Genomic DNA, 27,675 nt, shown 5'->3' on the forward strand with positions numbered 1-27,675 from the left:
CTGTGTCTGAAGTAGCAGGACAAAATCCGAGTCCAGTCGCACCTTTAAGACCAACCATGATTTATTCAGGGCGTGAGCTTTCGAGTGCAAGCTTGCACTCGAAAGCTCACGACCTGAATAAATCATGGTTGGTCTTAAAGGTGCTCCTGGACTCGGATTTCAAGCGGTGGAAACGTTTCTGCTCCAGACGACACCCCTTAGGCGATCTGACCGAGGGTTTTGCTCTGCGCGCGTTCCGGATCGCTTTGGATGGGGCGCATGCGGGGCGGCGACAACCAGCGCCTTCCCGGATGCCTCTGCCTACGCGCCCGGCAACTGAGACGCGCAACTCGGCGGATCCGCCTCCTGCCGGGCTTCTCTCGCCCAGGGCTCTCCATCTCCTGCGCGCCCACAAGCCCCGCGCGGGGCAAACCGGATCCGAAAGGACAGGCGGGGGCGGCTCGCGTCCCCCTCCCTTTGGAGAGGTCTTTGAGGGGAGGGTTCAGAAAGAAGGGGGGGGGAGGGCTGAGTCGGTCACGTGACGCGCCGCATCACATGACGAAGCGAAAAAGAAACTTGAGCGGCTTCCCTGCCCGTTGCGCGCGGCTTCCTGTCTTTTTCAGCCGGGCTCTGCGCGCTGGACACGAGTCAAGTAAGCCCAGGCGACTCCGCAACGCGTAATGTTGCCCTTCCCTGGGGATGGGGCGCCCCCCTCTCCCCCTGGCTTTGCGGCTGGCCGGGGGCTGCAAGTCTCATGTCCCCCTGAGCGGAGATGGTGGCTCGTGGTTAGCTGCGGGACGCCGCCCTAGGGGCTGCTTTGGGGCGGAGGAGCAGAGTGGGTGCCCGAAGCAGGCTTGGGGGGAAAGGAGTCCCTTTCTGGGGGTGCCTTTCTAGCCTCCTTCCCTTGGAGTGTGGGGTCAAGAAGAAGAGGAAGAGTTGGTTCTTACATGCTGCTTTCCCCCTCCAGGCCAGGCTGGATTCTGGAGGTTTTTGTTGGGGGGATCATTTGGGCCTGACATTGGGGTCCCTGTGGGTGGGCAGGGAGTTGTGAGTTCTTGCATGGCGCAGGGGGTTGGACTAGATGACCCCGGAGGGGCCTTCTGACTCTGTGATTTTATTTGGAGAATTCTCAAAGTGGCTTACAGTCGCCTTCCCTTAAAACTTAGAAAATGTGCCTCGAGGGTTTTGTCCCCTTTCTTCTTGCTTCTTCTTGCTTCCCAAAATGCGGCTCCCGCCTCGAGGACAAAACCCTCGAGGCGGGAGCCGCATTTTGGGAAGCAAGAAGAAAGGGGACGATCCCAATAACACAAGAGATAAAAAAAAGGAATCTGTCCAATGGCTTAATCAAATAATATTAGAAATATAAGATTCTCTGTTATCTCTTTATTATAATTTCCACCTGGACTCAGCTGAGACTCTTATATATTTCTGATATTATTTGATTAAGGCATTGGACAAATTCTTTTTTTTTTTTCTTGTTGCATTTTGGGAAGCAGCTGCCCCCTCCTCCCCGGGTTGCTTAATTTTAACTTCTCCATCTCTGAACCAGCTTGTGCAAAAACCTTTCCTTTGGCCCAGTAGATGTCACCTCGTAAGGCAGGGCTGGTACGATGTTCAAAACAAGCTCGGTTTTGGGTGCAGCCTGTTTGAAGTGTCTAGAATGATAGGTTGTGTCGGTCGGTCAGAAATTATAGCGAGGCACCGCAAGATTTGCCACTGGCTTCAGGATGACGGTGAGATTGGCAGTGCCTAAAACAAAGGGCATTGCCACACATGAGGGCCCTGGTTATTGCCAGAGCCCCCTGCCTCGTGACAACACTGCTTTGAAAGCTGTGGCTGCCTTGGGCAGGCTTAACTCATCACGCAGTATGGGCTGGCATTTGAAAACAGCTGCCACTGCAGCTCAAAGATCTGCACTAGGTCTCTGAAATTAAGCTGTAGCAATCATTTGAGAGCTAGCTCCACCTCCTGCAGCAGCCATTTGTGGCAGCCATTTCTTGCTGTGCCCGCCATGCTATATCAGGATTCCAAAAATGCTCATTAGAATAGGAATCCTTATTGTAATGACTACATAGCCCTCAGTACCGGGGGCTGCATTCTTGGATAAAGAACTGGGAACCAAAACTTCAGCCTTGTACCCAAGGCCCTCCTTCCACTCCTGCAGCTCAGTCCTGTGCATGCTTAGTGGAGTTGCCTAAATGCATAGATTTGAACTTTGACCCACTGTTGGAGACTAATCCATACCAGTGTGAGATCTCTCTTGGGGGGCGGGGGGGTTCTGCAAGGTTCTTATTTCCCTCTTCTGTTTGTTCTCCATTTAAAGCTTTCAGGATGAATCATTTGTAATCTCATATTTGGGTGTCCTCCATAAAACAAAGAACTCGGTATTTCTTTATCCAAATAACTTGGTGATAACGTTGATCACTGGGGTTTAATGGCCCAAGGTCTGGGGTTAAATGGGGCTGGGGTTAAATGGCCCAAGGTCAACAAGCTGAAACTGAATCCTGACCAGCCTGTGCTGATGAATTCATACCATAGTAATGTTTCGGCTAGACTACTGTAATGGATTTCACAATGACCTATCCTTGGAAGATGGTTTGGGAACTCCATTTGGTACAAAACGGCTACTCTTGGGAGCTAGGCAGAGTGCGCATATTGCTATTCTGCAGAGGCTCAGCTCCTCACGAATCAGTTACCAGGTTCAATTCAAGGCCTTGGTTTTCACCTATTTACAGGGAATGTCTTTCCTGCTGTGTTCTGCTGCAGCAACTTGGCTCATTAGAGCCAAAGAAGGCTCTACCCTGGGAATGGCTGAAAACAGCAGTGGCCCATATCTGAGCATTTTTTTGTGGAATGGTCCCCCTAAGTGGGTCAGGAGGGATCCCAGATTCATTCATTCATTCATTCATTCATTCATTCATTCATTCATTCATTCATTCAATTTCAAGACCTCCTCTATCAGCGGTTCACAACTGTGTTGAAAATACAATAGTTTAAAACTCAATGAAAACAATTAAAATAGATTAGGTGGTAAACCACCAGCCGGTTGGTGATCCTTGACGGTTTTTCTGATCGGGACAGGCACTGAGTTATTGGGTTGCTGTGGGGGAGGCCCTTATTCAGATATTTATTCATCTGAACTGGCCTCAACCATAAGCCTGGCAGTAGAGCTCTGTCTTGCAGGCCCTACAGAACTGTGCTTGTTCCATTAGGGCCCTTCAGAGAGCTCATTCCTATAGAATGATATAATAAAATGTATAAAACAGAAATGGCGAGAAAGGCATTTTAAGAGGAAGCAGGGTATTAGTCAAGGACACTGTTTTTTGGTAAGTCTTATTTTGTTCTTGTTAATGCTATGCCATATTATGCAATATTTTTTCCCATTGCTTTCTCATTTTGCAATCCTAGTTCTATTGCATTGCTTGCTGGATGTTGTTTAGGCTGCCTGATTGCATTGTTTTCATCTTCTGCAATTTGCATTGAACTTCAGTGAAAAAGGTAGACGAATGAATGAATGAATGAATGAATGAATGAATGAATGAATGAATGAATGAATGAATGAGCAAGCATTGTACACCAACTTCATCTTGGGCCCCAAAAGCTTAGGTTGAATTAATGCACTTAAAATTCTTTGGCAAGTTGTCAGGAAAAGGCATCTTTTGTCTATCACAACCATCAACATTGTCTATCACAACCATCTCTTGTCTATCACAACCATCTCCCATCACTCAGGTGTGACAAACAGGGAGTATTTAAATGATTCACAGGTTTCAGCAATAGGGCAAAATATATACCCAAGTAAAATATGGCAGGGAGGATATTCAAGGGTGTGAATCATGTTGTTACGCTGTACCAGATGGTCTTCACACGTCTTTGTAACCCGCCATGAGACGGCTTGCTAAGAATGGCAGGATAAAAATTAATTAATTAATTAATTAATAATTTGTCTTCCAGCTTGAGAATTTGATGGCTCTGGATGTGGTAGACGCTGGTGTCCTGAAACGCAATGTGGTCCGTTTGTTGCTCAAGCACCCTCAGGGAATCAAAGTTGGGGATTTTACAGGTGCTTTCTACAAGCTTCATGGCCACCACCCCCAGCTGGCTCTTCATGGGTATAGTTCACTCAAGAACTTGCTGACTGACATGAACAATATGGTGGTTGTAGAGAAGAATTCCCAAAAAACAATCATCAAGTTAGCCAATGGCATTAATCATTGGCTGGATGAAGAAGAAGGATGGGACAACTTTGAAGAAGCGTGGGACAGCCCTGAAGAAGAAATGCAGAACGTAAGGAGTGAAGAAACAGAAAATGAAGAAGGTAGTTTTCTAGAGACTAGTAGCCAAACTTGGCTGGACTTACAGGGTTGGATCCAACCAACTGTTTTGAACAATCTTGCCCTGTTCTCCTAATCTCAGCCCCATCCCACATGGGTTTTGTCCATGCAGGTCTCACCATGGTCAGCCTACCTTTTTTTGGAGTGGTCAGAGGGTTGTATCCAACTCAACAGCTAGCACTTCAATAACTCTGTTCAATCTCAAAATGTGGAGCAGTTGGATCACTAGCTTCCCTACAGTACAGAGTCAAAGGCCGGGGTATACTCTTAACATTTTGAGATTGAATAGAGGTATTGGAGTACCAATTTTCTCACAAGTGAGAGGAACAACCACTGAGGAAAATTCCCTTTGAAAACGGGAGATATCTGGAACCAGTTCGGGTTGGATGCTACGATAAGCCAACATAATAAGAAGAGACTTTTTACTTTTCTTTATCCTGTATTAATTTTGTTAATATTGTTAGTAGCTTTGGAATATTTTATAGCCCAGCAAAGTCCCAGGTGGCAGCCCTGTTGAGATTGTGACCCCTGATGCCCCGTGCTGTCTCACATTGTACTCTGCGAGCAGAAAGTGCATTACATCTCTTGCTGCTTCTCTCTGTTCTCCTGCCAGATCTTTGTGATTCTGCTTCCCTGGATATGGATTTCTCTACAGACGCCTCCGTACCACAGAAGATGGAGGGAAAGAAATCTGGTAAGGTTGTGTTTGTAATCCAACCAACCAACATCTGCAGGGCCCCTGCTCCCCCCTCCCCCCCAGATACCCACTAAGACTCCTGGACCTGTTTGAGCTATTACTGTTTAGGTTATACTGTTATGTTATACTGTTACCCAGTTATATCATCAATTAATAATATGAATGTTATAGTTATTATATATATGTTTTCATGTATCGTTTCAGTTATATGTAAACTGCCCTGAGCCTTCGGGGAGGGCGGTATATAAATATGAATGAATGAATGAATGAATGAATGAATGAATGAATGAATGAATGAATGAATGAATCTGTGTAACAAAGTGGAATCCACCATCTTGCTGTTTCCCTGGGGTATGTTTTGATTGAGCTAAATAGATACCAGAGAAGGGGCACGGTTAGCCTTTTGGGAGAGGAGTATCGCTTCTTCATACGGCCTGCTTCTGTGATTCGGAGGTGGCATCTTACAGTTGTCACATCTTACAGTGGGGAAAAGGAGAGTAAATATACAAGATCAGTGGCCAAACTGATTTGGCAGTGTCCTTAGGTCTGGATCAACGTCTGCATATGTATTAGCATGAGAGAGAAAAAGTGAATACAGGTGTCTGTTGGTGGTGTTTAAACCCAGCTAGGCTTAACACAGTTTGTAACAACGATCAACGTATTACCTGGAAGAGTCCTGTGGTTCTGAAACTTTTGTCCTATGCACCAAGAATAAACCCCGCTGAATTCAACAGGACTGTCTTCCAAGTCATTGGGCACTGGAATCTGGCAGGATGTTGGGCACTCTCTTCCCATTAGAGAAAACCTATTTCCTGCCTCCAGGGATTGTGGGTAGGAGAGTACCCCGTTGTCACAGCAGCCTTCTCTTTTTGAAGTCAAAGTAACCATCACGGTCAATCCAGGGCTCTGTGTCCCCCCCCCCCCCCCCGCCAGTTTCTTAGTAAAGTCAAGATGTCTTCTGAGATGACACAACAGTTTCCGGACAGAAATATTAATTTTTTTATCGTTACAGTCCTGATCACCGCCCTCTTGCCTATCTTAAAAATCCTTCAAGATTACCCCGAAGGTCTGAAACTACAAACGCTGACACAGCACTTGAAGAAGCGTGGGTTTGACTTGGAGCGTTTCAGCCAAGACATGGACTATGGTGACGCCATGTACTGCCTGCTTGACATGCCCGGGCTCCATTTGTTTTTTTTTAATGACATAACGCCCGACAACTGTGTGGTCCAGCTTCTTTCCAGCAGCCCTGGCCTTCTGGCCTTGCCACTGAGTGCTGGTCCTTCTTGGCACATGCCCCCATCGTCCAGTGCTGTGGCCACTGCCTCTCAGCATTTGATGGCAACAAAGCCAGGTAAGAAGACCACCCACTCTAAGACAGCCTTTCTCAACATTTTACCATTGAGAAGCCCTGGGAACATTCTTCAGGCTTTGAGAAACCCCAGAAGTGATGCCATCATCAGAATATGGGTGGGAGGCAGGGCTGTGGGCACATCCCCCTGGAGCCCCCTCCCCTTCCCACCCCCTCCAGGCCCCTCATTGGCCATTTGGTGTGGTCAGCATGATCATATGTGGTCATATGATCCGATAAATGCTTAACACAACTAAAATATCTATGAAATTACTTCACTCCCACCCATTCAGGAAACCCGTTCAGGGCTGCCAGGTAACCCCAGGGTTTCACAAAACCCTGGCTGAGAAAGCCTGCCCTATGTTAGTGGGTTTGATAACACAGCCCTGGTGACACTCTAGCAAAGGGACCTTTGATTCAGCAAATAACTCTTGAACTTTACTCGATAAACAATACTGTGCTGAGAGTCTCCGTTTGGAGCTCTGACTGAGGGCTCTCATAACTGGGCATGACCCTACGTTGTGGATGCCTGAATCCATTCTGACTTTTAAACAAAGGTATTCTCTCTCTCTTTTGGTCTTGTGTGAAGGTAAGAAGAAAAAACAGAAGAAGGGTCACGATGTTCAAGGGAAAAAGACAAAATGTAAGTTGATAATGCGAAATATCGTCCATGTACGGTTTAATCTCCTTATACTGTAGCCTGAGCAAGAGTCGTAGTTTTTCCAGACATCCCAGCCTGGTTTCATGGCCTCTCTATTATCCCTTCATTTCCATTCAGTGCCTTTTCTGAGAACTATTGCAGCTTTCTTTCCTTGGTACCATGTGATCAGTCCACATCCGTTTTCTATTGTGCTTTCACGTGAACCTCTGTTATGAGGTAAAATTTAACGCCTTGTGTTTTGAATGTTCCATGTGATTACATGTCTCAGAAGAATTCAAGGCTCTGGCTCATGGGAAAGTAGTATGGTTTTGTTAGCCCAGTCAACCAGTTAGTGAGGTTTAGTTTTCATTGTATACCTCTCTGGGGAGACTGAGTAAAAAAAAAAAACTGGCTGAGGTGGAGAGAGGATCCGTGTCCACACTAGTAATCACTCTGTTAAATTGATAATAGTTGAAGTTGAGTGAGGGCCTGGCCCAGGCTTTCTCAAACAGGGTTCCATGAAATCCTGGGGTTTCTTGACATCCCTGGAAGGGTTTCCCAAATGGGTAGGAGTTGATTAATTTTTTATATATTTTAAATTTGTTCAACATTTATCGGGTAATATGACCATAGAAGAGCCTCTTGTGGCGCAGGGTGGTAAGGCAGCAGAAATGCTGTCTGAGGCTGTCTGCCCATGAGGCTGGGAGTTCAATCCCAGCAGCCGGCTCAAGGTTGACTCAGCCTTCCATCCTTCCGAGGTCGGTAAAATGAGTACCCAGCTTGCTTGCTGGGGGGTAAATGGTAATGACTGGGGAAGGCCCTGGCAAACTACCTCGTATTGAGTCTGACATGAAAATGCTAGAGGGCGTCACCCCAAGGGTCAGACATGACTCGGTGCTTGCACAGGGGATACCTTTACCTTTACCTATGACCATAGATGGTCATGTCAACCTGCCCTCCCCTTCCAAAATGGCCAGTGATGGGCCTGGAGGGGGTAGGAAGGGGAGGGGCTTGTTTGGGTGTGTACATAGCTATGCTTCCCAACAATATTCGGCATGATCATGCCACTTCCAGGGATTCTTGAAGCCTGAAGAATATTTCAGGAGTTTCTGAATGGTAGAAAAATTGAGAAAGGTTGGCCTAGCCTAAAGCTAACTTCATAGCAGAATGGAGATTCGATCTTGAGTTTGGTGTGCATCCTTGCATGCATTCATGCAGATACCTTCTCAAGGTAACACAAAGAGATTTTGCAATTCTTACCGGCTTCATTTGAGTAGCAGCCTCTTGCCAAAAAGCACAGCTGGGCATATACATATGATTCATCAATAATTTTCCTGATTGATGAAGGATTTCATTGGGATGTCTAAAGAAGATATACTTGGATCTGTGTTGACTGATTGCATATTTGATTGTCATGGGAGATGCTTCAGATGTTGATAGGCTTCCTTTTTTTCTCTGACAGCCCTAGCAGAAGTCTTGGAATTAGTCACCAGCTTCCTAAATAACTATCATTCGGGACTGAAGGTGAAGAAATTGCAGGAGCTTCTTCTGACCATGAAGGGATTTGATCTGGAGAAGTTCAGCATTGCCCAAGGCCACAAGGACACGCTGGAATTTTTGGAGCACCAAATGCCCCAAATGCCCAAACTTAAGATCAAGTACAACGAGAACAGACTCAAGTGTCTTGTTAAGCAAGGTGAAGGAAGGAGGGGCAAACTGTGGTGGTTAGGTTCCATTCTGTATTCCTTAGGTCAGGTAACGCAGCTTAAATTGACCTTGTGAGTTCCTGGTCTTGCTTAATGCACCTAGATCCAAAAATGTATCTCAGAGTTCAATCCGCAATCTCTTGGTTCTGAGTTAATAAACGTTAGCCCCAGCGGTGGTAGTAACTTGAAGCCCTTGTGGTTGAATAATGACAAGTTATACCTCTGACTTGTAGTTGCTGTTTCCATTTGAGCAATAGACAAGTATAATATATACTCGAGTATACTACACTCGATCTTAGCCAAAAGGCCGAGAAGCAATGGAGCCTATTTTGTTCCAGTGGCACTCAAACTCTTCCAATCTAAGACAATTGCTCAAATGGTTTACGGCAGGGGTAGTCAACCTGTGGTCCTCCAGATGTCCATGGACTACAATTCCCATGAGCCCCTGCCAGCGGTTGCTGGTGGGGGCTCATGGGAATTGTAGTCCATGGACATCTGGAGGACCACAGGTTGACTACCCCTGGTTTACGGGACCTTTTTAGGGCCACCAACCTCTTGCTTTGCCCCACTTGAGCGGGTTCAAACAAAATTTCTTAGAGTGTTACTTCAGGTTCCAAACTGTGTTTCGAACTCACGGATACGTCTAGAGACAGGGTTTCCAAAATTCAAAGCGAAAGCAGTAACTTCGTCCATCTCCCTATGGTTAAAGGCGCACTGGGCCACAGCTGGTTTACTTCCTTCAATCCTCTGTGACAGTTTTAAATCCCAGTGGCTGTTGGCAGCCAGCTGGGTGACCCTGGGCTCGCCATAGCCCTGATAAAGCCGTTCTGACTGAGCAGGAATATCAGGGCTCTCTCAGCCTCACCCACCTCACAAGGTGTCTGTTGTGGGGAGAGGAAAGGGAAGGCGAATGTAAGCCGTTTTGAGACTCCTTCGGGTAGAGAAAGTGGCATATAAGAACTAACTCCTCTTCTTCTTTTAAACAAAGGAGTTCTTCTCTCAGTCTTAAGACAGGGTGAAAAGAAGCTGCACATTGTAATTCCCTAAGAAAGTGTTCTTAGACTAGACCTGTTAATCCAGCGATTGCCAAGGCTTGGTTCTAGAGCACTAACTTGCATTCTTTGGGCTGCTGGGAAGTAGTTACACATCTGTATTCCATCCTATACAGTGACTGGAGCAAGCAGTCATCTATCCTGGCTAATCCGACACTTTGTAATTTCTTCTCGCCTTGTCAGGTCCTGGTGTTAAAAGTGCTCCTCCCTTGCCCCATGTCCAGTCTCGGGTGGAGTCAACAAAAAAGGTGGCACCCCCACGTGCTACACCAGGTAAATCTCCAGTATCCACAGTTCCAGCACAACACAGTTCTTTATGCATATTTCACGATTAGAAGGCATCTGTTAGTTAGGAACTGAGATAGTGACCAAAGATCACTGAATGGAAGATTTTTCAAAAGAGTTTTCTTTCTTCTGCTGCTTCAGGGTTGGCTGACAGCCTTGGTATTGGCCCCCTTACAAAAAGGGGAACACCATGTCCCTCGTGCTTTCCCCTCTGCTTTTTAATTCCCATCTCCCTAAGGATGCCAACCTCCAAGTGTGATCTGGGAATCTTTCCATGATTACAGTTCATCTGCAGTCTACAGAGATGGGTCCCCCTCGAGAAAATGGATTGACTGGATGGCATTGCGCCCTAGTGAGGTCTATGTCCACCCCAAGTTCCATCCCCCAAACTCCAGGAGTTTCTCAACCTGGACCTGGCAACCCTAACCACATATCCCCCATCGGATAGGGAGAGGGAGCAGACCTTATTTTGTGATTTACCTCAGAAGCAAATGGTACAGATTGAAATTGCATGGTGCATTTAGTTATCATACTGCATTTAGTTTTGAAGAGAACGAGTCCTTTGCTCGATTAGACTGAGATCGATCTATTCCAGCCTTCTCAGTGGGGGCCAGCAAGTGAAAGATCTGTTTTTGAGGTTCTTCAGAACACATTGAGTTGGAGGTTAGGCCCTGTTCATTATACTCAGAGACAGTGCATAGTTACTGGGCCATCTGTCCAGCGTCTTGCAATTTTGGTAATTGTGTTCTTCCTTCCTAGGTGTTGGAGGCATCTCTAAGCCACTGTTCAGAGAAGACACCAAAGCCGGTCCAGGTGCTTCAAGGCTATTGCAGAACGGGCTGCCCTCCGGGATACCTGTCCCATCTGCTGTAATTCCAAAGTGTCCATCCTCAAAGGAGAAGCATGGTGCCTCTTCAGGCAAAGAGAAGAGTGCTCCACAGCCTCACTCTGATATTCCAGCCCAGCAGTTGAACACGCACCAGTTGGGTGGACAATCTGTGACTGGAAAGTCATCATGTCCTACATATGCCCAGGTGCTAAGCCAATCCAGCCTGACCAAGCCCTCTCAGTCTGAGCACCAGGATGAGCTGAAACAGCAGGTGGCCCACATCCTTGCCAGGCACCCTGAGGGCATGTCCCTGTTCCAGTTCCGCGCTGCCTACAGCACTACCTATCAGAATCACCTGCCCCTGGGAAATGCTTCCTCTGCCAAGCAGCGTCTGCTGGAAATGTCGGACATTGTCTGCGTGAAAGGCTGTGGGGTTCAAACCTTGATACTGCCCGTATCCCCTGAAGAGCCCTCTACGAAGCCTGGTAAGTGTTGTCATGTATTATCTGACCATACAATGTTTGTCTCCTGGACATCTGCACACTTAATCTGATCCTGGATCTGGCCTGCCATGTACAGACCTCTAAACCCATACAATGGTGGAGGAACAAATTGAAGTATTCACGCCAGCCAGGGGAGTTTCTGGTTTTCTAGAAATATCTTAAGTTTAGCATCCAAGGAGGAGGGGATGTACTTTTGCACCTTAGTTTTGTAAGACCATCTCTCACGATCTTGGCAGCCATTTTGGTTCAGTGGTGTTTTCTGAGCTTGCCTGAATCACTTAAAATGGCTTCTGAGATCTCCTGAGGCAGTTTGTGGTGATGTCGGTGATCTTTTATTTCATTGTCAAACTGAAAGACTGTCCGTGGTGGAAGAAGGGTAGGCGGGAAGGGTATGGAGTAACCGAACCCTGGACGGAAAGTAGGCGAATCAAAGAGTGGGGAATGAGCACCAGGGATGGCGAGAAGAGAAATCCCTCCCCCATGAGCCTTGCAGGCCCTCCTCCAATATGTATCGTTTAGTATAGTTTTAAAACAAATCAACACGTTCCCTGTAACATGTCAAAACTAGAATTCTCAAATTGCCCTTCTAAATTCTCCTACCCTTACAACCTCATAAGCAGTTCTATCTAAAGATTTAGAGTGGAAGGATATGCAGTGCATAAAAGAGCAAGAGGGATGGGTGGGAGAAACACTGAGGAAAGTTTATGTAACCTTTCACTGGGAAAGCCCCTGATGGCCCTGACGGTAGCAGTCAGTACATTGTGCTCTTTTGGTTGAGTGAGCTCCCCCTCACTGGCAGTCTTCAAGCAAAGGTTGGATACACACTTTTCTTGGATGCTTTAGGATGCTTAGGGCTGATCCCGCGTTGAGCAGGGGGTTGGACTAGATGGCCTGTATGGCCCCTTCCAACTCTATGATTCTATGAGGATGCTTAGGGCTGATCCTGCGTTGAGCAGGGGGTTGGACTAGATGGCCTGTGTGGCCCCTTCCAACTCTATGATTCTGTGATTCTATGATTTATCCAACAAGCTTTGTCCACAAAGCTAGAAAAGAATAGAGCAGCAAAAGGAATGGGGTAGGGGAAACCCTAAGGAAAGATTTATTTATTTATTTATATTTATATACCGCCTTCCCCTGAAGGCTCAGGGCGGTTTACAGGGAACAGGGAACAGACACAGATAACCCTGAGGGCATGTCAGGGTTAAGATGATTCCTCCCCCCTCCCTCCCATGGTAAAGAGAGAAACAGTGGTAATGAAACTGTTAATTTTGTGCTGGGAAAGGCCCTTACAGTAGAGGTTGGTAGACTGTGCTCTCCTGGTTAAATTAATCCAACAAGCTTTGCCCATGAAGCTCTACTGCATGAGTGATGTTGAGATTGATGGCTACAATCAGTGGCTTCGGCCTGAGGAGGGGAAGTCTTGTAGTGCCCTTCTGTGTGTACTCAGCACTTGATGCAAATCCAGTTTTCTTTGCCTCAAGCTTTGGGGAGGCACCTTGCTGATTCCCTGCCTTCACATCTCTTAAATGCTGCTGATGTCCTGTCTGCATTGTGATCTCTCAAAAGCACTCTGTTTTTATGTCTTTCAGGCCCGCCTGTCTGTTCCACGGTGGAAAATGCGGCAATGGTTGTGGCTGACTCTTTGCCAAAAGCAGTGGTGAGGAAGGAGAATGCGGAAATTGTTGTGGCTCACTCTTTGCCCAGATCTGTGGCGAGGCCTGAACCTGTGGTGGTCTCCAAGCCTTCCCTTCTCAGGACTCCGATGGAGCCTCAGCCCCACCACGGCGCTCACCCCCCGGCTTCAGATCTACTCAGAGCACCTGATGTCAAGGGGAACCCTGTTCTTCCTAAGGGGAAATGCCTCACAATGCCAAAAGTGGTAGCTCCTTTACAGGAGCCTGTGAAGCCAAAAGTCAGCTTTGGATGTTCCCCAGTTTCCTTTAAAGCAGAAGAAGTTGCCAAGTGTCTTGGTAATCCATTGACTGAGGCCGCAGTGACGTTTGAACCTGTGGTGGTTCCAAAGTCTAGTAGTAAACCTTCTCTTTCCAAGACCGCAGCCGTGCCTGGATCTCAGCTCCACCCCCCTGTCTCCTCGACCTCAACATGTCTTGGAGCACCAGAATCAGGTGACAAGGAGAGTCCTTTCCTCCCAGAATCTGTGCCCCAAACACCACCCCAACCATCAGTTCCTGTGGCAGAGGATGTAAGAGAACCATCAATCCCTGTGCCAGGAGTAAATCATTTCAGTCCTCACTCCCCTGTGGTCTTCCCAACAGAGGCCAAAGTTTCACATCCAGATGGGTTTTGGACATCAGACAGCCTTGCCTCGACGCCTGCATATCTGGCTAACCCTTCCTTATCTGTCAACATGCCAGATCCTTCCCTCTTCCAGCCCGTCCTTACTAATACTGTAGGCATGTCAGAGCCGGTTTTGTATCCTCCTCTCGCCCATCTTCCAGACAGTCCGGCAAATCCCTCTCTCAGCTCGGCATTGTCCCAGTCAGTTCCTGGAGCCCAGAATTGGCAAGAAGCAGAATTGTTGAGCTCTGACCTTGCTCCGCCGGCTTCCCAAAACAGACCCGCAAGGCCGACAACTCCCAGTCAACCTACAGAACAGACTGCCTGCACTCACGCCCCCAGCGGGCTGGGTCCAGTAGAGAGCGCTTCCAGAACGCAGGGCCAAGGCTGTGACCGAGCTCCGGGCTTCTCTGCAGACGGACTTCCTGTTTCTTCAGCTCCAGTACAGCCACCTGGCCTTCAGCCCCTCAACTCCCCACCTGTCGAGCAACCAGAAAACATTGACCACACGTGGTTGAGCAGCATGCCGTGCAGCCCAGTTCCTGCAGCTGATGGCGGCGCGGTTGTTTCCCCTTCAACGGGAACGCTATCAGAGCCTGTAGCGCCTTCACGCCAGAGGCAGCGTGATGCCGTGAGTGCCCCTGCCACCATCCCCAGAATACCCTCGTTTACTATATTCCATCAGTCTGCCTGTTCTTCCTTGAGTTGTGCTGAATCTCACCCTGTGCCTTCTAAACCTCTGGCCTCCGTGCCTCGGCCGCACTACAGCCGCGCGGATTCTGCCGCAACCTCCTCGAACGCACAACCGCCCAGCTTGTTACAATCGCCTCAAGTTTCTCCCATCAGCACCTCAAGCCAGACCTCGCATGTTGCTTTCAGGCCTAATACGGGCTACGATGCTTCCTGCCAAAGCAGGCCCTTGCCGGGAGCCTCCACGGAAGCTAATGGGCAGGGCAATCGCCATTTCGCTTTGGCCGGGAATCAGACATGCCGCCATCCGGAAGAGTCGGCACAGCCTTCTCCTCTGCAGAGCAGCCCACCTCCCCGGAAGTCTGATAACTGCATCATTCTTTAAGATCGAGCAGTTGCAATGCACAAATATTTATTTTTATTTGGGGGGGGCGGTCTTTGGGAGAGTGGCAGTTGCAATGTGCTTGACCGAGCGCATTGGAAGCTTGCGCACTGCACAGCATTGGTACGCCGTGTCAGCGCAGGGAATCTTGGCTCCTGCGTGGAAGTTGCAATTTGTGCTTGAGCGGGGAAGGTACGACTTGTCCCTCTGCAACCTGATCTCGCAGAAACCTTGGGAGCACTTCCCTCTCTGAAGTATCAGGGAGATCCCATGCTGTCAGGGAAAGCCTAGGAAGTGGGCTGAGTTTCCCGGTAGGCAGGCATGGTGTCCGTGCTAAAGGACAGCCAAATCTTAATCAAACACCAAGAGAACTCAGGCTTGTGACTTGTGTGCTTTGTATATCCGAAGCTTATCGCCCCGTTTTTTAGGTAATTTTGCCATTAACAGCAAAGGGCATGGAATACCCTTTGCCGTCAATGCCCTTTTAGCTCTGGAAGCCTTAACTAGTCCTCTGCTTCTTTGATTTTTTTTTTAGGAGAAGTTACGCTATTGCCAGGTCCATGTGCCTGACAGCCACGAGGGCTTGGAACTTTTAATATGCATTTTTGGGTATCTTTCAGAATTTAAAAGAATGCTACCATTCCATGTATTTTCTTTCCCTTACATTGAGTGGCCACCGATGAAACATTAGAGCTGAACACTCTGTTTGCCACCCTTCCTGGTTATGGTGTGCTGGTTGGTTCCTTTCACAGAACAGGGAAGAAAGAGCAAGGTAGAACTGACCTGTCACGATTGCTTAAGAGAGAAGTGTTTTTTTGAACCAAATGACACCAGAATTGCTGCCAGCCCACTAAAAACCTTCAGAGTTTCTGGGAAATTATACTAAGGGGTCCAGCTCTGTGGGCTTTTGAACAATGTCTCTCCAGACAGATAAACTGTGGTGCTAAGAATTCAGAGTTTATGTCCAGTCGCAGGCCATGAAGAAATACTTTGTCATAAACCCGTGTAGAAATGAATGCAGTGGGGAGTGTCATAGGTTGCATGTTAAAGATGATGCTATTTTAGACATATACACGGTACGGACTCTTCAACAGAACATTCCTGGTACTTTGCTTTTTCAGTTTTGTAATCTGGAAACACGCCTGATTCCTTTCTGTCTCAGCATTGTTCTCAGGGTCGTAATCTTCAGAAGAAAGGTTGGCCTCATTTGTGCCCACGATAAGGTTTAGGATGAGCAGCACACAGTTTCAAATGTATTCCTTGGAAAAGTGATCTTCTATGCTGGGGGGTGTCTGGTATCATCGCTGCTGAGTAAACAAATGAGATGACTGAAATCAGATGAAGTTCATGTAATTGGGCCTCTATAAGATAGCTACTCCTTCATACTCCTGTTTGGTTTGCAGTGGGACTATTTTATCTTTTCTGGAAACACTCGGCTAAGAATTGTATATATTGTATTTTATCTTTTAAATTTGAGATTAGGTAGGCAGGTTTCATTGACAGATGTGAGCTTATTTTGTATCAGCATGGTTATTTTTTTTATTAAATTACTTCAGGAGTGGATTATTCTAAATAAAGATCTTTAAGAGTAACATCTGAGAGATTTTTGACTGGAATAGGAGGTTTCTTTTGATATTCGGGATAAATAAACTTCTGATCTCTCTTCAGACGGATTGAGAGCAACCATTTCAGCATGGCCTTGTGGTTTAGTTGCGAGTGTGTTGCTTTGGGACAGTCGGAGAGACTTAATTTCCACATGCCTGTTATGACGGTAGTATCTCCCTCCCAAAGGGGTTACAATTCCATCACTAAATGGTGTTTGGCCTGTGGAAGCAGAAATGAGTCTTTCATTAATGTAAAGGTAAAGGTATCCCCTGTGCAAGCACCGGTCATGTCTGACCCTTGGGGTGATGCCCTCCAGCGTTTTCATGGCAGGCTCAATACGGGGTGGTTTGCCAGTGCCTTCCCCAGTCATTACCGTTTACCCCCCAGCAAGCTGGGTACTCATTTTACCGACCTCGGAAGGATGGAAGGCTGAGTCAACCTTGAGCCGGCTGCTGGGATTGAACCCCCAGCCTCATGGGCAAAGCTTTCAGACAGCTGCCTTACCACTCTGCGCCACAAGAGGCTCTTCATTAATGTATCTGCTGTTAATTCTAATGACTCCCACAGCAGCCCACCTGAGCCGTTGACCACAGTGGTAGCCAAATGGTTAGAAAAGGCCCACTCGCAAGCAATTCCCAGTTCTGAAAGAAAAGTTGCCAAATGGCATCTACCAGTGAGGAGGAAAACTGTACCGGAAGTAGAGTTATCCAAGATAAGATGTACGAGGGAAATATTCTGGAAATACAGCTGCAACAAGCAGGCAATAGATAGAGATGTAAAAAGCAGCCGTCATAAAGGTTCTCGGCTGCCACCTAGTGGCTAACTTACGCCCACACTTTTAATCTCTCTAGTGCCAGCATTTGCTGCTGTTTCTCCACTCTTGTGTTACCAAACAATGGATTTAGACTCCCGTTTTCAGTGCTGTCTTCTAAAGGCAATCGGCCCTTTCAAAGCTGCCAGGATTTTCTTAGCATTCAACCGGGGCTGACAATTCATTTCTTAGCACATCCATGTATGTGAGGGGTGCTTTCTGCACTTTCCATCCTCGGGGATGTGCTGCGGAACTTGTGTGTGAAGAAGGAGTATTGGAAGGGGTGGGGGGGACTGTGTTAATCGCACCTAGCATGCTGCTCCAAGCCAATTGCCATCCTCACTGCTACAACTGGAAATCATATAGGGTCCAAAAAGACCAGAGTGGGGATGTAAGGTCATATTTCCCATCTCTCTTCTAGGTAAAAGACAAATTAAGCCTTGGTCCATTTCTCATGAGAGGGGAAAAGAGGGCAGGGTAAAAACCGGAACAGTCCAAACAAGGCTTTTAAGCAAACAAAAGTACTGTAGAAGAAGAAAAAAACAGTGAAATGGAATACAAACACTGGAGAACAGTACTTTAGAGATGAAAACACGGAACTCCTGTACCTTTATTAACCCTTTTTAGGCCAAAATGCCTCCAGAGTATCTCAGAACAGGCCAGGAGAGGCATTAAACAACAGTGCTGCAAAAAAATAGAGGGAGGCATTCTGGACAATCAAGGGCAATATCTTAGAAGTGAAAGCACAGACCACTTACATTTTCAGTAACCCTTCCCAACTCCAAATGCCTCTGGATCACAATGGAACAGGTCAGAACAGACATGCCACCCGTGACACCTATGGGCAGCATGGAGGTGGCGAGTGCGGGTGGTATGGAGGCAGCGTCCTGTTTAAGAGGTGGTCAGGGAGGGAAGAGTCCTGGGCATTTTAGTGTGTTAAATCCATTTTTCTCGATTCCCAAAATCGTGCGTTAAAATTGGTGGAATTGCGATCCGGCTGCTGGGCAGCCTCTGGATTTGGTGATGTCACTTGGAGGGGCTGGAATATGCCACCTACATTCGGAGACTGTACAGCTACATTTTTCATATGCGGAAATGCCCATTGTTCTCCAGCATCTGTAATGCATTCTATGTTTTGTTTAATGCCTGTTCTGTCCCATTCCAAACTGTTCTGACTTTGAAGGAAAGGTAACACCTCTAACTAATTTTAGCAGCTTAGCTTCTCTTTTTAGCCTCCGTTTGACCCTACTTCCTTTAGTGGGCAAAGCTTACAACATTGCTTAAATGTTATGGCCCTTCCCACTTGTTCAATACCTGTTGCTCAAGGATCAGCTGCACACCCAGGGTTTGTTTGTTTTCTTTTTCAAGAGCTGGACTCTAAAAGCTTACGCACTTTCATAGATTGGCAGGGCAAAAAACACCGGATACATTTTTTGCAGTCTTAGCTGTTCTTTCACCATAGCAATTGGAACACTTTCATTTTCCGGAGCTGAAGAAGAAAATGGAACTGAAACTTAAGCCTGACAGACAGCTGTATAAGTGATTCTAGAGGAAAAGGCTGCGTGCAGAGGCTCAGCTGTTTGGGGTGAGCCTCAGATACCTGTGATTTGGAGGGGGGGATGAGCAAGGCTGCCTCAGAATTCTTTTTTGGAAGCCTCATTGTCTTTGTGGGACTATAAAAGTGCTTCTTTTAAAGGTAAGTGCTGGGAAGGGAAGCTAGAGATTTCTGCCTAGTCAACTACCTAGGATCAGGACTTTCTTCATTCCATTTCTCTGTGGCATGTTATTATTTGCTTCAAATTTATTCTGGACTGCCCAGTGTTGCTGTAGTGCTTGTGTTAGTACCTGGACGAGCAGAATTACACAAAAGTATATATTTCTTTTAAAATCCTGGATCTTAGCTTCTCTGTCTTTTTTAAACAGTTAGTTACACTGCCAATTCTGCTAAGAACAGAGATCTGGTTCCATCCTCCTTTCTCTTGCCCTTCCTTGAGGAAGCTTGGGGTAGCATGGTTCTTTTATTCTCACATCAACCCCCTGAAATACGTGATTGCCACATTGGTGGTAAAGTTTATCTAGGATGACAGCGATCCAGATGATGGGATTAACAAAGGGATATTTGGGGAGAAAAAGGAAATGTTGGGTGGAATCCAGAAATGGGCTGATAAACTGGAGCAGGAAAGCGGTTTTTAAGGCAAAGACAATATCTGCCATTGTCAAAGACAGTATTACAGAGGGAAACCAGGGTAGTTCTATCTTCTTAACCCATCACCCTAATAACCACGTTTTGGGCATGAACTATTTTCTCCACATTCTGTTCATTTGATCTGTTACAGTGTGAAAACAGGAGACAATTTGTCTGGGGAACACACAGTTGTTGATGACCTAGCGGGATTGTTATGCATAGCATTTGAGGACATAGAATCATAGAACTGGAAGGGACCTCCTGGGTCATCTAGTCCAACCCCCTGCACTATGCAGGACAACCACAGCCCTACTGCTTATCCACTGTAACCTGCCACCCCCTTGAGCCTTCACAGAATCAGCCTCTCCGTCAGATGGCTATCCAGCCTTTGTTTAAAAATTTCCAAAGATGGAAACCCACCACCTCCCGAGGAAGCCTGTTCCAGTGAGAAACCGCTCTAAATGTCAGGAACTTCTTCCAGATGTTTAGATGGAATTTCTTTTGAATTAATTTCATCCCATTCATTCTGGTCTGTCCCTCTGGGGCAAAAGAGAACAACTCTTCTCCATCCTCTATATGGCAGCCTTTTAAATACTTGAAGATGGTTATCAAATCCCCTCTCAGTTGTCTCCTCTCCAGGCTAAACAGACCAAGTTCCCCCAGCTTTTCCTCATATGTCTGTCTCCAAACCCCTCACTATCTTTGTTGCCCTCCTCTGGACATGCTCCAGTTTGTCTACATCCATGTTCAACTGGGGTGCCCAAAACTAAACACAGTACTCCAAGTGAAGCCAAACCAGATCTGGACACGATACTCCGTTTGATACAGCCCAAAATGAAATAAGGCATTTGCATAGCAAAGAGCCCTCTGAAGTGAAGAAAACTGGGAAACACTGGATGTGGCTAGAAGAGAGTGGCTGCTAGGAGGAGTACAACTTAAGCTTGGGAGAAAACAACCAAACTGATATGAGCCAGGCATGGCACATGACAATAGGAATTCCAATCACAGGTATTTCTTTCTGCTGTTTGCATCTTAGCCACAGCCACAACCCAGATGTCTTGCAAAATGCCACATGTCACCTGTTAAAGATCTGACACCAAAGATTCATCTCCAGGCAGAAAGTATTTCTGTACATCTCATACTGTTTTTCTCTCTCTTTTGCCAGATCCTTGAGTGCTATTTTCCTAGATATAAGATTTCCCTGAGTTGGATTCCGCACAAGAGAAGATGAGTCAACAGATTTGTGAGTCTCCATTCAGAATTCTGAATAACAAAGTAGAATGTAGACAAGTACTGCAAACAAAACAAAATATTGAAAAGCTGAAAAATATTGGGACTCCCAGTTTCTTCGGTTCCAAATATGAGTGTGGTACTCAGATCAGTTTTCCCAATTTTGGGGGCTTTCTTATTCCCTGCGGGGAAAATTGCTGGGGTGGCATGTGTGCCCGTGTTTTTAAAGTAATGGCAGGAGAATTGCAAGGGAGATCCTATTTCTTGTTCTTTAAACAGTGGCCTTACGTCAGGTCAATGGAAACAAGGGCCCATTTTGCTCACATGGGATAATGCACTTTCAGTCTGCTTTGGCAGCTGGAATTTCCTGTGTGGAACAGGAAAATATACTTCTAAAGTGCATTGAAAGTGCATTATCCATTGTGTGCAGAATGGGCCAAGGACTCCAGTGTCACTGTCCCCTGAACAAGGTGCCCCCAGACATTCTCTGTTCTGTAAAGGAAAACACACACAAAAATATAAAACCTGAGGACCTCTGTTTTACTCTCTTAGGGAAAAATGGATGATGATGGTGATAATAATTATTTAGAAAGTGAAAAAATCAATTTTTGAGATGCTTCAGAACAGATTAAGTTGGAGTTTAGGGTCTGGTTATTAAAAGAAGAACCCAGCAAAACTAGGAAAAGTGGATTATGACAACAGGCAGAAATTCTGGTGCAGTTTTGCATAGGAATCCCCAATCACAGCGATTTCTTTGTGATGTTTGCATCTTAACCACAGCTCCGTTTGGTGATGCACAACCCATCTCTCTCACAAAGTTCTGATACCCAGTAGACTTCCACTGATTTGTCTCCAGGCAGAAAGTCCTTACGTCTCATGTTGTTTTTCTCTGTCTCCTGCCAGATCCTTGTGGTGCTGCTACTTTCCTAGATACAGATTTCCCTGCATTGGGTTCTACACTACAGAAGAGGAGAAAAGAAGCTTGTGAGTCTATTCAGGATTCCGCATAACCAAGTAGAATGTAGACATGGGCAGCAAACAAAGCAAAATATTGAAAAGCTGAAAAATATTGGTACTCCCAGTTCCCTGGATTCCAAATATCAGTACAATAAGATCTGCCCCCCCCCCCCTTTTCCAAGTTTTTTTATTCCCTAAGGGGAATCTTGCTGGGGCTTGGATGTGTGTCTGTGTTTTTAAAATACTGGCAGCAGAACGGCGAGGAAGATCCTGGTGCTTGTTCTTTAAACCATGGTCTTAGATCAAGTCAGAGGGACCAAGTTTCACTAGTCCCTGAACAAAGTTCCCCAGATATCCTCCGTTCCTTCATATTGAGGAAAACACATACAAAAACAATAGAAAACCTGAGGATCTCTCCTTATAGGAATACTATTGCTAGCTATTGCCATATGAATAGATGAGGAAATGAAGCCAATAATTGTGTTGAGGGATTTCCTGAAATGCTTCTGAGATGACTGCCACTAAGCACAGACTGAGCCAATGGCATTTACAGTCTGCTGCATTTCTTAAAATTCTTTCATACCTATTTGGTGAAGAAATATCACCTGACTGCTGCGACAGCAAGGACCTATTTCTACATGGCTCAGATGGAAACAGGAGCTATAAATCAATATTCCAATCCTGATTCAAGAAAGGGCTTCAGGTTGCAACTATTGCTGATGTTAGCGGCAAGGGTTTAAACAGCTTGGAGCCATTTAAACCAAACAACTGAGCAACGAGGAGCAGAAAGTAGTGGTTAAATGGCTGAGTCATTTAACCCCATTTTCTGCTCCCCTCTGCTCAGCCCTTTTTCCTGAAGAGCAGAAAGGAAAGGTTTAAATGTCTTTGAGGTCTTTACAATGTCTCTGAAGCTCTCTCAATCTCACCCACCTCACAGGGTGTCTGTTGTGGGGAGAGGAAAGGGGACTGTAAGCCACTTTGAGACTCGTTCGGGGAGAGAAAAGCGGCATATAAGAACCAACTCTTTTTCTTACCATTTCTGAAGGCAATCAAAAATGATTATGTGATTATGTACTCAAATAGAACATTGAAAACATAAGGCATGAATCTTTCTCTAATAACAGAGGTTAGCGTTCAAGTACATCGGAAAACAAATATGGGCCCAAAATTGCAACATCCACACATGAGACCACCTAGGCAAAACATCTGTCTAGCTGATATCCCTTCCATCATTTACCTGGTTCTATTCATTTTTGTCAATTCTTCAAGATTGACTCTGTTAGGGAAAAATGGATGATGAGGGTGATGACGATTTTTAGAAAGTGAAAAATCTGTTTTTGAGGTTCTTCAGAACAGATTGGGTTGGAATTTAGGGCCTATTCATTATATTCAGTCAGTAGTATTAGTATGTAGGTACTTGGCTATCTGTCCAGTGTCTTGCAAATTCAGTAACAGTGTTTTTCCTTTCTAGATATGAGAGGCATCTCTAAGCCATTCTTGAGAGAAGTCCCCCAAGCTGGTCCAGGTGCTTCAAAGCTGTTGCAGAATGGGCTGTCCTCCAGCATACATGTCCCATCCACCATAATCCCAAACTGTCCATCCTCTAAGGAGCGACATGGTGCCTCTTCAAGCAAGGACAAGAGTTCCTTGCAGCCTCCCTCTGCAACCACAGAGTTATCATGTCCTACATACGCCCAGGTGCTAAGCCAATCCAGCCTGACCAAGCCCTCTCAGTCTGAGCACCAGGATGAGCTGAAACAGCAGGTGGCCCACATCCTTGCCAGGCACCCTGAGGGCATGTCCCTGTTCCAGTTCCGCGCTGCCTACAGCACTACCTATCAGAATCACCTGCCCCTGGGAAATGCTTCCTCTGCCAAGCAGCGTCTGCTGGAAATGTCGGACATTGTCTGCGTGAAAGGCTATGGGGTTCAAACCTTGATACTGCCCGTATCCCCTGAAGAGCCCTCTACGAAGCCTGGTAAGTGCTGTCAGGTACTATCTGACTGTACAATGTTTGTCTCTGTGGACATGTGCACACTTAATCTGATCCTGGATCTGGTTTATATCTTTCAGGTCCGCCTGTCCTTTCCACCACGGAAAATGCTGCAATGATTTTGGCCACAGCTGTGGTGAGGCCTGAATATTATTATTATTATTATTATTATTATTATTATTATTATTATTATTATTATTATTATTAATTGGATTTATATCCCGCCACTCCCCGTAGGCTCGTGGCGGGTCACAGCAGTCCTATCCCCATTAAAATACCCATTAAAAGACTTTAAAACAATCCCAACATGGCGGAACTTATTATTCCCACCCCTGCTATCAGAGCGGCAGGGAGGGTGGGGAGGAGATGCTAGGTCTGGGGGGGGGGGGGGAATGCTGGCACTCATTCGCTGACCCCAGCCTCAACCAAAAACCTGGCGGAAGAGCTCCGTCTTGCAGGCCCTGCGGAAAGCTGGTAAATCCTGCAGGGCCCGCAGCTCACCCGGGAACTCGTTCCACCAGGTAGGGGCCAGGACCGAAAAGGCCCTGGCCCTGGTCGAGGCCAGGCGCGCTTCTCTAGGGCCAGGAACGATCAGGAGATTCTCCCCCGCTGAGCGTAAAGCCCTGCGGGGGATATAGGGCGGTAGGCGGTCCCTCAGGTATGTGGGTCCCAACCCGCGTATAGCCTTAAAGGTCAAAACCAGAACCTTGAACCTGATCCGGGCAGCAATTGGCAACCAATGCAGCTGCCTCAGCACAGGCTGGATATGGGCCCTCCAAGGTGTACCAGTGAGGACCCGAGCAGCTGCGTTTTGCACTAGCTGGAGTTTCCGGATCAGAGACAAGGGTAGGCCGGCGTAGAACGAGTTACAGAAATCTATTCTGGAGGTGACTGTCACATGGATCACTGTAGCCAAGTGGTCAGGGGACAGGTAGTAGTCGGGCTAGTAGTCGGGCCTGGCGAAGATAGAAAAACGCCTGACCCGCTACTCTCTTGACCTGAGCCTCCATAGTCAGGGAGGTATCAATGGTCACCCCCAAATTCCTGGCCTGGGGCGCGATAGTAGCGTTCCTGCCAGGGTGGGTAAGCGCGCTGCCTGGTCCTGCCGTCTGCCTCCCAGCCACAGGACCTCCGTCTTGGAGGGGTTGAGTTTCAGGCGATTCTGCTCGAACCATTCAGTCACTGCTTCCAAACATCTGGCGAATGGTTCCGGGGGGGGAAGTCTGGGCGGCCGTCCATGAGGAGATAGAGCTGGGTGTCATCAGCGTACTGGTGGCAACCCAGCCCAAAGCTCCGTACCAGTTGGGCCAGAGGGCGCAGAAAGATGTTGAATAGCGTGGGGGAGAGGACTGCGTGGGGGAGAGGACACTCCCAGTAAAATATGCAATGGTCTCCAAGCCTTCCCTTCTCAAGATACTGATGGAGCCTCAGCCCCACCACGCCACTCACCCCCCACTTCAGATCACCCCAGAACACCTTACATCAAGGGGAACCTGTTTTCCCTAAGGAGAAATGCCTCACAATGCCAAAAGTGGTAGCTCCTTTACAAAAGCCTGTGAAGCTGAAAGTCAGCTTTGGATGTTCCCCAGTTTCCTTTAAAGCAGAAGAAGTTGCCAAGTGTCTTGGTAATTCATTGACTGAGGCTGCAGTGAAGTTTGAACCTGTGGTGGTTCCAAAGTCTAATAGTAAGCCTTCTCTTTCCAAGACCGCAGCCGTGCCTGGATCTCAGCTCCACCCCCCTGTCTCCTCGACCTCAACATATCTCGGAGCACTAGGTGACAAGGAGAGTCCTTTCCTCCCAGAATCTTTGCCCCGAAGGCCACCCAAACCATCAATTCCTGTGGCAGAGGACGTAAGGGCCAGAGCCATGCCAGGAGTAAATCTTTTCATTCCTCACTCCGCTGTGATTGTCCCTGCAAAGTCCCAAGTTTCGAAACCCAAGGGGATTTGGACTTCAAACAGCGTTGCCTCCAGGCCCACATATCTGGCTAATCCTTCCTTTTCTGTCAACATCCCGGTTCCTTCCCTCTTTCAGCCTGTCCTTACTAATATGGTAAGTAAGTCCCAGCAGGTTGCGTATCCTCCTCTCACACATCGTCCAGGTGCTCCAGAAATCCCCTCTCTCAGCTCAGCATTGTACCACTCAGTTTCCAGAACACAGTCGCAAGAGGCAGAATTGGTAAGTTCCCACCTTGCTCAGCCAGCATCCCAAAACAGAGCCATGAGGCCAACATCTTCCATCCAACATACAGAAGAAACTGACTGCTGACACCACCAATGGGCTAGATCCATTATAGAGCACTTCCAGAACATGGGACCATGGCAGTAGCCAAGCTTCTGGTTTCTCAGCAGATGACTTTCTAGTTGTTTGCCTGGCCTTCATCTTCTCAAATCCCCATCTCTTGAACAACCAGAATATGCTGACCATATATGGTTGAGCAGTATGCTGTGATGTTTCCCACCAAAGCAGGCCCCTGCCAGGAGTTTCCCTGGAAGGTAGTGAGCAGGACAATCATAATTTCTGCCCAGATTGAACTTTTTGTTTCAAACACTCCCAGTAGAATTAAAAGAAAGAGATTTGCAAGAGTGGCAGAGGCAGCTGATTAAATTTGACTGGAATTACAAAAGACCCCGGATTGCCTGGGTTTTGCAGGACGATAGAAGAGGAGGTCTGAATTGTTCCCTATCTTAAGCTGTACTATCATGCTGCGGAGCTTGTGTTGATTTCAGATTGGATCGAAAACCCCTCTGGAAGAATCCTCATGATGGAAGAAGCGGATATGAACTTTAGATTGCATACCTTACTTTGGCCCAGTGCGAAGAAGGTGACGCAGTAAGGTTTTCCTGTTGCAAGAAGCAATCTTAAAGACTTGGGCTAGGATTAGGCCTGACGTTTCACCTTTCAAATCGCCCTCAGAAGCTCATTTTGATAAAACTCTTAAAAAAAAAAGAATTGACTTAAATATCAAGTTCTGGTAGATGCTCTGGGTTTAATAAAAGGCTGGCAAGATTTCAAAGAGGAAGGCTAAACTATAGACTGGTTTTGCCATACGCAATGAAGGAAGATTTATAAAGAATTGGGGGAGTTCTTAGAAATCAGACTGGATTTGATTCTGAAGTCTTGTTGAACAAACCACACTTATTAGGGAAAATGTATAAATATTTACTAAAAATTGATACTGAAGTGGAACAAGTTATGACGCTAGTCTGCATACAACAGGTAATGCACTTTCAATGCACTTTAGAAGTAGATTTTCCTGTTCCGCACAGGAAAACCCAGCTGCCAAAACACATTAAAAGTGCATTATCCTATATGTCCAGAATGGTTAGCATGGTGAAGTGGATGCAGAATTTTGCTGAAAATGTTCCCTTTGACTGGGCATGTTTGAGAATGATGGGTCACTTTGACCTGTTGGAGCTGTTATGATACTATTGGTTCTTTTTTCTGTATGTAGTGGCCATGAAAAAAATCAGGGTATTTTGTATTAAAACACATGAGAAATTGCAGAGAATACTAGAGTTTAAGTTTTACTAGACCCAAAATGTATGTTGTTAGGTATTTTTCCTGCGTTCACTAGAGAATTTATATTTCATGCAATAGCTGCAGCTAGACTTCTAGTCACCACAAGACAGAAGCAGCAAGAGTTGGCCAACCTGGACTTATGGTTGGAGAAGTGCAGAGAATATACTGTGATGGTGAAACTCACCAACCTGGTGAACAGAAGATCACCCAAAGAAGTCTATGAATGCTAGGATTTTTTCTTCAAATCTGTTAATGTTTTCTTTCCTTTTTCTTTATAAATTAAGAAAATATATAATAAAAAATCATTTCATGTTGCCAGATAATTAGAGGCACTGACTCCAGGTAAAGTCAACACAGCCCACCTCCACAGAGTTCTGATTATTGTGTCATTCTTCAAAATCAAGCAGTTGCGATGTCTCTTAAGGTAGTACTTATGCATGAGGGTTTTTCCCCCTATGGGAGGGTGATAATGATAAATGTGATTGAATAAGTGCATTGAAAACTTGAAGCCACACAACTTTTGTTCCAACCCAGTGGATAGGGAAATTTGGCTCATGTGTGGAAGTTGCAATTTTTGCTTGAAAGGGGGGGGGGTGAGATATAACTTATCCCTCAGAAACCTCAT

At 46.4% G+C, this 27,675-nt stretch overlaps 2 protein-coding genes and 1 pseudogene across 5 annotated transcripts; 2 read left to right on the plus strand and 1 right to left on the minus strand.

The window, feature by feature from the left end:
- Positions 1-502: 502 nt before the first annotated feature.
- Positions 503-16,345, plus strand: LOC143825650 (uncharacterized). 2 transcript variants are annotated; one of them, XM_077313839.1, is made up of 9 exons: positions 503-631; positions 3,934-4,297; positions 4,927-5,007; positions 6,023-6,364; positions 6,951-7,004; positions 8,464-8,697; positions 9,943-10,032; positions 10,804-11,358; positions 12,966-16,345. In XM_077313839.1, the coding sequence occupies exons 2-9, from the start codon at positions 3,946-3,948 to the stop codon at positions 14,747-14,749; spliced, it is 3,492 nt and encodes a 1,163-aa protein (XP_077169954.1). In that variant the 5' UTR covers positions 503-631; positions 3,934-3,945; the 3' UTR covers positions 14,750-16,345. The 2 variants fall into 2 exon arrangements, with proteins under 2 accessions (XP_077169954.1, XP_077169955.1); XM_077313840.1 differs by lacking the exon at positions 503-631 and adding an exon at positions 1,271-3,305.
- On the minus strand, positions 8,882-9,026 carry LOC143826855 (U2 spliceosomal RNA; annotated as a pseudogene).
- A 2,109-nt stretch (positions 16,346-18,454) lies between the features above and the next one.
- LOC143826297 (uncharacterized) lies at positions 18,455-27,445 on the plus strand. 3 transcript variants are annotated; one of them, XM_077315036.1, is made up of 6 exons: positions 18,455-18,858; positions 20,513-20,590; positions 21,481-21,561; positions 23,006-23,512; positions 23,608-23,663; positions 25,233-27,121. In XM_077315036.1, exons 2-6 carry the CDS (start codon positions 20,575-20,577, stop codon positions 25,794-25,796), a joined length of 1,224 nt encoding a protein of 407 aa, XP_077171151.1. In that variant the 5' UTR covers positions 18,455-18,858; positions 20,513-20,574; the 3' UTR covers positions 25,797-27,121. The 3 variants fall into 3 exon arrangements, with proteins under 3 accessions (XP_077171151.1, XP_077171152.1, XP_077171153.1); XM_077315037.1 differs by having other exon boundaries at positions 18,455-18,747; XM_077315038.1 differs by lacking the exon at positions 25,233-27,121 and adding an exon at positions 27,129-27,445 and having other exon boundaries at positions 18,487-18,858.
- The last annotated feature ends 230 nt before the right edge of the window (positions 27,446-27,675 follow it).

This window comes from Paroedura picta, chromosome 16 (assembly GCF_049243985.1).
Source record: "Paroedura picta isolate Pp20150507F chromosome 16, Ppicta_v3.0, whole genome shotgun sequence".
Classification (NCBI taxonomy): domain Eukaryota; kingdom Metazoa; phylum Chordata; class Lepidosauria; order Squamata; family Gekkonidae; genus Paroedura; species Paroedura picta.

What these genes read in the sequence shown, in the direction of transcription:
- LOC143825650 (XM_077313839.1), top strand. Translation starts at nt 3,946, where the DNA reads ATGGCTCTGGATGTGGTAGACGCTGGTGTCCTGAAACGCAATGTGGTC. An exon ending in TCAAGGGAAAAAGACAAAAT is followed by an intron (nt 7,005 to 8,463) that starts GTAAGTTGATAA and finishes TTTCTCTGACAG; the next exon opens with CCCTAGCAGAAGTCTTGGAA. An exon ending in AGAGCCCTCTACGAAGCCTG is followed by an intron (nt 11,359 to 12,965) that starts GTAAGTGTTGTC and finishes TATGTCTTTCAG; the next exon opens with GCCCGCCTGTCTGTTCCACG.
- LOC143826297 (XM_077315036.1), top strand. An exon ending in GAAGAGGAGAAAAGAAGCTT is followed by an intron (nt 21,562 to 23,005) that starts GTGAGTCTATTC and finishes TTTCCTTTCTAG; the next exon opens with ATATGAGAGGCATCTCTAAG. An exon ending in AGAGCCCTCTACGAAGCCTG is followed by an intron (nt 23,513 to 23,607) that starts GTAAGTGCTGTC and finishes TATATCTTTCAG; the next exon opens with GTCCGCCTGTCCTTTCCACC.